The sequence below is a fragment of the Argentina silus genome, assembly GCF_951799395.1.
Source record: "Argentina silus genome assembly, chromosome: 9".
NCBI lineage: Eukaryota > Metazoa > Chordata > Actinopteri > Argentiniformes > Argentinidae > Argentina > Argentina silus.
The window spans coordinates 23,503,430-23,512,948 of NC_139663.1; the positions used below are offsets into that span (position 1 = coordinate 23,503,430).

Below are 9,519 nucleotides of genomic sequence, written 5' to 3' on the forward strand. Positions count from 1 at the left end.
GAAGACGTCTTCTAAAAGACTGAACATGGAACATGGTTATCTGGAGAGAGTCGACGTGTTTCTTTGGTTACATTACATTAGAAACGGAGCATTTGTCGTCTTGTAAATATCATATCATCCGTTATCCTCGGAATAATAAAAATAACAAGCTTTATTTATATTGCACCTTTTTAAAACGGTGTTACAAAGTGATTTACAAGTAGATAAAACACATATGCAAATAACAAATCCAATATGAGTAGAAACAGTAAAACACAACACATTAAAAAAAGAGGGTTAAAGGCCAGTCAAAACAAATGAGTTATAATAGGAGTTTTAAATTTAAATACCGATCTTGCTAGCCTAATATCCTGAATATCCAGTGTTGTGTAGCCAGTAAGTAGCTGCCTCACCATGTCAGAGAGCAGCAGGATGCTCTGGTCGTTGAGTCTGCCGAGTCTGAACCGCGTCCAGCTGCAGGAGTCTGGGGCCGCGCTGCACACACACACCACCGCCACACACATGAGAACTACATTCAACACGGACATGTTTCTGGAGATCTGCCGACAGGTTATCAGTGATTAATGATGTTTATCTGGACTCGTTCTGATATCTTATCTTACCTTATCTTACCCACCTTATAAAGCTCTTTGTATAAAACTCCCTGTGTGGTTGGGTTGTACTGGCAAAGTTTCGGTTTCTGTGTGGTGTAATTGCGGGTCCCAATAATGTTCCAATTTGGTGACACATTATACAGATGTAGACCTACACGTTATAGAATGTTTCAGTGGTTTATTTGGGGGTACATATTTAATAAGAACAGTCAGCCAGAGTTATGTATTCTTTAGAACGGGATATTTAACACATGGGTGACTTTATGATCTCATCGGTCTAAATCATATTTCCATATCTGGACTCTCCTCCACAACAGACAGGCAGTATTCCATGGTCCTACACAACAGACAAGCAGTATTCCATGGTCCTAGACAACAGACAGGCAGTATTCCATGGTCCTAGACAACAGACAGGCAGTATTCCATGGTCCTAGACAACAGACAAGCAGTATTCCATGGTCCTAGACAACAGACAAGCAGTATTCCATGGTCCTAGACAACAGACAGGCAGTATTCCATGGTCCTAGACAACAGACAGGCAGTATTCCATGGTCCTAGACAACAGACAGGCAGTATTCCATGGTCCTAGACAACAGACAGAGCAGATACTTGTTGTTTTTACTGACTGTGTTTTTGTTTCCTTTTTATTTATCTATTTATTCTTGTTCTCTCCATGGAATGTAGTCTATTTTAGTACTGAGAAAAACTCTAGAAAAATAAATGCATTATTATTATTATTCTGATTATACCCGCCCCTGAGAAGGAGAGAGGGCAGTAGCTCTGTGGCGCATGCGCGCTCTGGAAACTACTTTCCCTTTTCGCTCTCTTGGTGAATTCTGATGAATCTGATTGGGTAACTTCCCGACGGGTCTTTTTGACAGTTGGTTCTGTTTGAGTTCTAGAGTAGTGATGCCGAGTCAGTCAACTACCAGATGTGATGAAGATGATGATGATGAAGATGGTGATGATGATGATGGTGATGACGGTGGTGTTGATGATGATGATGATGATGTTTATGATGATGATCATAATGGTGGTGGTGATCCTCCTCCTCCCCCTCCTCCTCCGTCACCTGGTAGGAGCGACCGGCCAGGTAGGATGGAAACCAGAAGAGTGCAGAGCCAGAGATGCCCAAGCAGACCCACAGATGCCCAAGCAGAGCCAGAGATGCCCAAGCAGAGCCAGAGATGCCCAAGCAGAGCCAGAGATGCCCAAGCAGAGCCACAGATGCCCAATGACTCAGTTAAGCGACATTTGTGCTGATCTATGTTCCTAATACAAGACTCGATGCCCTCGTGGTACACAGCGTATTGAGACAGGCTAAAGTGAACTTCTATCGTCTCCTATACGAAACATTGATATATTTACAAATTGATACAGTATCCTAAAATCAATAAGTCAATCAACCAATCAATAAAACAATCAATCAATCAATAAAGTAAACGTTAATTGTATAGCACAGTTCGTGCATAAACGCAATGCGCTTCACAAAAAGACAAAACAGCTCCAATCAGACTGTATGTATATTCATTTAATTATATCTAATTGATATAATAACATCTAAATTCGATGAAATAGTTCAATATCACTATCCGTCTCGTGTCATTATTTGCGACATGGTACTGAATGCTGTAACGCTTTTCAATGTCACTGTTGCTGAGAGATCAGGATGGGATGTACATATTTAATTATTTATTTATTTATCTATTTATTTGTGACAAGTAGAGGCCTTGTGACTAGGCCATCCCCAATTACTAATAATAATTAGTTGTATACAACTTCGATAGTACCTCGAACGCGTCTCTCTACAAGACTGATTGTAGATAGAAGATAAATCCATGAATGAGTAAGACCATACCTCAGGGTTCTGCCCGACCAAAGCACTGACAGGTCCCAGTTCTTCCCAAACGACAGCACGACCAAGGAGGTGTGGATCTCAGCTGAATGCTGGGTCCTAGTGTCCCACCGACTATGGATTTGTTCTTTCTTTCTTTCTCCCTTTCCTCCTAATCTACCCATCTGGATGCCTGCTCAACCCTGTACTTTGAATATTAATAATAATAACAAAAATATCCCTGTTGCTGTAATATTACATCCACTCTCAGTAGGTAACACAAGAACAGAATCAGACCAATGTTCTCAAAAAGGTTTTATTCTTGTTTAAGTTTTTTACACTTTCAGTGTAAAGCAGTGTAGGCAACATAGTTCACATTCCACAGGAATTCCATAGGCCCCAAAAGGAAATTCAACATATAAATAAATATAATAATAAATATCAGAATATCAATAAATTATTATTAAAAAATAAATTGCGCAGCATAATTAAGCATATAAATAGAATAAATAACATGTTTGATCGATGCTTTATGAACTGGTTTGGTCAGGGGATCAGAGGTCAGGGGTCAGAGGTCAGGGGTCAGAGGTCAGGGCCTCTTGGTTTGAGCGGCGAGGATGTCCAGCATCACAAGGTGATCTTTGGTCTCCTTCCTGATGAGCTCCCACGCCTGAGCATTGTACGCCTGGAAACCAACCACAGAGAAAACATATTATTATTATCATTATATTAGGATTATTATTATTGTTATTATTGTTATTATTATTATTGTTATTATTATTGTTATTATTATTGTTATTATGATAGTATTAGGATTATTATTATTATTATTATGGAGGGTGAACTCACCATCTTCCTGAGGACCCTGCGCTTCAGCTTGTTGAAGTAGCGTTTCAGGCTCTTGTCTGGCTTCCTGCCAGGAGACACCTGCACAACAGAACAACACGTTACCCTCTGATTTACCTGAACGTAAGTTCCCTCACTACAACACACCACACTACAACACAACACAACACAACACAACACAACACAACACACTACAACACAACACAACACAACACAACACACTACAACACAACACACAACACAACACAACACACCACACCACACCACAACACACAACACAACAGAACAGAACAGAACAGAACAGAACAGGATGGGATGGGATAGATTTGAATAGATTAGACTAGACTAGACAGTAGGGAGGTAACAATAGAACACTTAACCAGTATAACCAGTAACAATAGAACACTTAACCAGTATAACCAGTAACAATAGAACACTTAACCAGTATAACCAGTAACAATAGAACACTTAACCAGTATAACCAGTAACAATACAACACTTAACCAGTATAACCAGTAACAATAGAACACTTAACCAGTATAACCAGTAACAATAGAACACTTAACCAGTATAACCAGTAACAATAGAACACTTAACCAGTATAACCAGTAACAATAGAACACTCACGCAGGCCTTGAGGTTGTCAAACTGCCGGTGGAGAACAACAAGGAGGTGTTCCAGTTTGGTCTGGTCCCAGGTGACGGCCGCTGTGTTTCCGTCCAACAGTTCTGTGATGTGACGGATCGCCTCGCTCAGGAACCACACTCTGTCCTCGTACTGGACCGAAGAGAGAAGGTCATAATAATAACAACAACAATAATAATAACAACAATAAGAATAACAATAATAATAATATTAACAATAACAACAATAACAACAACAACAATAATAATAATAACAGTAATAATAATAATAATGACAATAATGATAGTAATAATAATATTAACAATAACAATAATAACAACAATAATAACAACGATAATAATAACAATAATAACAATAATAATAATAATGACAATCATAATAATGATCATAATAATGATCATAATAATTATAATTATAATAATGATAATGCATTTATCTTGTATAGCGCTTTTCTCAGGACTCAAAGACACTACATTCCATGGAGAGAACAAGAATAGACAGACAGATGTATCTTACCTCAGCCTGGTAGATGCGTCTGTACTGGGAGAACGGGAAAGATACTGGCATGTCCTCCTCCGTGTACTCTCCTCCCTGCACACACACACACACACACACACACACACACACACACACACACACACACACACACACACACACACACACACACACACACACACACACAGATAATGATGTCAAGTTACAGATCATCTTAATCAGGCATCTCGAATAATAAACAAGACGTTTGAACTGAAGTGTTACTTTGACAGTTAATTCTCTCAAAGATTATTATTCAAACATTCACATTGTCAATATCCTACAAATCATATCAAGTTCATTTGTCATATAAATATAATACAGCCGCCGATGGTGTAATGAAATGTTCAGGACAAGTTAGCTCCTCAACAATACAACAACCTCGTCTGTCTCAGAACCTCGTCTATCTCAGAACCTCGTTCTGTCTCAGAACCTCGTTCTGTCTCAGAACCTCGTTCTATCTCAGAACCTCGTTCTATCTCAGAACCTCGTTCTGTCTCAGAACCTCGTCTATCTCAGAACCTCGTTCTGTCTCAGAACCTCGTTCTATCTCAGAACCTCGTTCTGTCTCAGAACCTCGTCTATCTCAGAACCTCGTTCTATCTCAGAACCTCGTCTATCTCAGAACCTCGTTCTATCTCAGAACCTCGTTCTGTCTCAGAACCTCGTCTATCTCAGAACCTCGTCTGTCTCAGAACCTCGTCTGTCTCAGAACCTCGTCTGTCTCAGCAGGTGAGGTTGACGTACTGTCTTTAGAAGGCTGCCTTTCCTTGTGTCAACGTGCAGAGCCCCGTTAACCGTTAACTCACCATCGTGTCCACGAGCGTCAACGACTCGTTGCTCCGGTACTGGTACTGGTGACGTAGCCAGTCGCATCCCTGACACACCGTCGGCAAGCTGCAGAAAAGAATGAAAACACACGTCCAGGTCTGCATGGTGCTCGTGTACAGTTTAGTCTCCTCTTAGTTTTCCAGTGGGACGGGAACATGGTACCTACCTGTGCTGTTTATATGTCTGGAGTTAGGAAAGGGAAAACGGAGAGGAGAAATTCCCAACTAAGCCAGCGGGGGCGGAGACTTTTACTTTCCCCGGTTTCCTCTGCCCGGTGCAGGGCGGCAGGAATACAACAACATATTCCCATTGAAACCATATTTGAATGTCTCCACATTTGGTTTCAGTCTAAGTGTGGTGAGATAAAGACGGTGGTCTCGCAGCTCCGTGTTCTCTGGTCACATCCATACTTTCACATCGTTCTCATTCCTTTTAGAACAAAACAACACAATCCTCCTCGAAGTCGAATCCCCGTTTCACTCTTCAGAAGAAAGTCGTTCGGTTTAGAGATGATGAAGCGGGTTTCGTGTCCCGCGGTGTCGGAGCTGTCCGCCGCTTCGCGCTTCAAATGAAAAGTGAATGAAGACGTCAGAACCGGAACCCCGCGCGACTCTCTGCACTTTCTATTTGGCAGTGACGTCAGTCACTTTCACGGTGCAGCTGTCTGCTCTGGGGTTTCCTTGGCTTGCTTTTTGGGCGTCTATGGTTTGGTGTTTGATCATATTGTTGATATTGTTTAGTATTGTTTTTGTTGTGAAACAATTTCTCGATGTAAAAGTGCGATACAAATATATTTCGTTGATTGATTGATTGATTGATTGATTGACTCTCTTTCAACTGTAGTTTCAATTTCGCAGTGAAGTCACTCATTTTCACTGTGCAGCTGTCTGCTGACGCAATGTTGGCAACACGAAGTTTCTCTACAGTGAAAACAACAGCATGTCACAGGCCTGCAGCCAAAGTTGAATCAAGTACAGTGGTATTTTCCTCCAGGGAGAGTTGTAATAATTAATACTAATACGAATTGATTACATTTATATAGTGCCTCTCAATACAGCTGCATGAACCAAGAATGTCCTGTTGTCATCATCAACTCCCTGCTTCCTTGCTGGGGGGCCCTCTTTGACCATGCCCCCCCCCGTCCCTCCACCCCCACTCCCTCTCTCTCTGTCTTCCTCCCCCTATCTCTGTCTCACCCCCTCTGTCTCTGTCTTCCTCCCCCTATCTCTGTCTCACTCCCTCTGTCTCTGTCTTCCTCCCCCTATCTCTGTCTCACCCCCTCTCTCTCTGTCTTCCTCCCCCTATCTCTGTCTCACCCCCTCTCTCTCTGTCTTCCTCCCCCTATCTCTGTCTCACTCCCTCTGTCTCTGTCTTCCTCCCCCTCTCTGTCTCACCTCCCTCTCTCTCTGTCTTCCTCCCCCTATCTCTGTCTCACTCACTATGGGTTCTTTGTTCCTTGGTCAGTGAAAAACCTCAAGGTGCAGAGACGATTGCACTTTTATTTCATCTTTCATATTCACAACAACTTAAAGAGACATTACACTGCTAATGTTACAATAATCAGTATATTCCTGGTCAAAAGCATCCATTTCTGTTAGAATTAAAACAAAATAACATGAAATATAATATATAATTTTTCATTTTAAAGCTTTTAAGTGAAAAGATGACATTGTTTACAATAAAATATTGGTAACAGAAATACACTGAAAAATAGATAGATTCTAAATAAATAGTCCTTACTTCCGACAACAACAAAACTGAATAAATGTTTCAAAATAGATAGTTCTTCATAACTCATCTTCTCCTCACAAACGCACGCACGCACACACACACACACACACACATACACACACACACACACACACACACACACACACATACACACACCCACACGCACACACACAATAAATAAAGAGTCCAGAGTTAGTCCAACAATAAATATAATAAATGTAAAAAATGTTTAAATAAATAGTTAGTTATTCATAAATAATCTTCAACACACACACACACACACACACACACACACACACACACACACACACATTATTGGCTGGTAGATCTGAGGGTCGCCGCCAGCAGGTCCAGTCTTCGCAGGTGCGCGAGCACCACTGTCCTGACGTCATCCCACGCGCTCGCGCTGTATTCCTGTTTGGGTCAAATCCAAGAGTTCCATTTAGAAATGGTCCATATATGTTGATATGTGTGGAGGAGGAAGGGGAGTCACAGTGAGAGGAATGGATTTCTAAACTAGCTGATTAGCGGAAGGTTTCTCACCTCGTCTTTCAACCAGTTGTTCAGGTGTTTGAAGTGCACGTGCATCTTCTTGTTCGCTCTTTTGACGGACGCTGATGACGTACGTTTCATAGCCTTTACCTGTGTTGGAAAGACACACTAATGATTCATATTTCATATTCTGATTCCTCTCAGCATGAGTGCCTAGTAGGCAGTATGATATCAGAGTGTTGTGGTTGAGACAGGTGGACTCACGCATTGATGCAGTTCCGAGGTCTGCCGGTAGAGGGCGTTCTCAAACTTGTCCACCTGTCTGTCGTCCCCCGCCTCGCTGCTCGTGTAGCGGCCGCTGCCGTACAGCTTCATCACGGCGGTCAGAGTCTGACAAATGAAGGTGATCTTGTCTTCAGCCTGGAGGACGAGGGAGGGATGTTATAATTATTATTATTATTATTATTAGTAGTAGTAGTAGTATTAGTGTTCGTATTAGTATTAGTATTAGTATTAGTATTAGTATTAGTGTTAGTATTAGTATTGCTGCTATTATTATTATTATTATTATTATTATTATTATTACTATTATTATTATGGATCAGGACACAACACGCTTCCCAATATGGCGACTATTCTAAATGTACATGATCGTGTATACTGTAGGCTACATATAAATATGATAATTATTATTATTATTAGAATTATTATTGTTGTTGTTTATTATTATTATTGTTATTATTATTATGATTCTTCTGTCGTCTTACCTCAGAATGAAGGACGAGGTTGTATTGCTTCTCAGGGAAATCTGTCATTATATCTCGTGGGACGTCATCACCCTAAAATGCCAGAACATCAAAGCAGGTTTGAAGTTTAGTTTCTAGATCATATTCCATATGTTGAAACCAGACTATACAATACCAGACAATCATTCAACAGGCAAGACACGTGTGTGTGTTTATGTGTTTGCATACGTGTATGTATGTGTGTGTGCGTGTGTGTGTGTGTGTGTGTGTGTGTGTGTGTGTGTGTGACCCTACCATTAGCTCCAGCATGGTGATGGTGTGGTTACTGAACACCTGGAACATGCTCTGAGACCCCCTGCTCGGCGTCTTCATCCACGTGCATCCGCTGGCAGCGTTCCATCCGCAGGCGGTCAGAACCAGGAGCATCCACAGCTTGGCTGACTCCATACTTGTAGTTCTCTATCTGTAGTTCTCTCTCTGTCCACAACTGGCGCTAGAACAACAGGTAACCTTCGGTTCCGATAGATACTCTCGGAATTCACTTGTTTGGTGGGTATTAAAGAATGCAGGCTGCAAAGTCTGAAGAGAAGGAAGAGGAGCCTTCTTGAGCGGTTTGCTTCCCTAATGGTTTGTGCCATGCTCCCGTCTGTCCAGGACATTTATACCAGAAGAATTGTGTTCCAAAAGTGAAACCTGGAAGTCCCGACAAGCACGCGCTTTCACACCTGAGCGCTCGCGGTTTGGACAGGTGAATGTTTCTAGGAATCATATTCTAGTTCCATCCTCTGAGTCCTTTTCCATCCATTATTACTGACAGGAACGTCATGTGATCCACCTCCTTTCAGACAAACTACGCACTCAAAGAATGATAAACAAAAAGCCAAATGATTCAATGTTTAACTGTTAACAGTTTTATCCTCTCCTCTCATATATATTTATTAAATCTGCCCAATTCTTTATTTGTATATTTATATGTATTATCAGAATGTATGTATTTATCAGTTGTCTTATACACTTTACATGACGCGTCTCTTTGAGCAGTTAAGACGTTGTTGAAGTCTGCAACGCAACATTGATAGGCTTTGTTGTTACAATTTAGTTATTAGAGTTGATTGTTTTTATTGAAGTAAAATCTCCGGTTTGATTTGAACCATTCTCGTCTCAAACAATAATGCATTATGTTGCCTAATTAGAAACGCAACACCTTTTCGTTTGCTCACAGAAACTGTGGTCGTCTCAGTACATTGGAAGCAGTGAAGGTTGAGGT

General features: G+C 41.1%; 1 protein-coding gene across 1 annotated transcript; it reads right to left on the reverse strand.

The window, feature by feature from the left end:
• Window positions 1–2,793: 2,793 nt before the first annotated feature.
• On the reverse strand, window positions 2,794–5,831 carry LOC310809473 (interferon a3-like). Its single transcript, XM_083676742.1, has 6 exons — window positions 5,450–5,831; window positions 5,262–5,349; window positions 4,435–4,509; window positions 3,901–4,050; window positions 3,277–3,354; window positions 2,794–3,112 (listed from the first exon to the last, which is right to left on the reverse strand). The coding sequence occupies exons 2-6, from the start codon at window positions 5,262–5,264 to the stop codon at window positions 3,017–3,019; spliced, it is 402 nt and encodes a 133-aa protein (XP_083532868.1). The 5' UTR covers window positions 5,265–5,349; window positions 5,450–5,831; the 3' UTR covers window positions 2,794–3,016.
• Window positions 5,832–9,519: the final 3,688 nt, after the last annotated feature.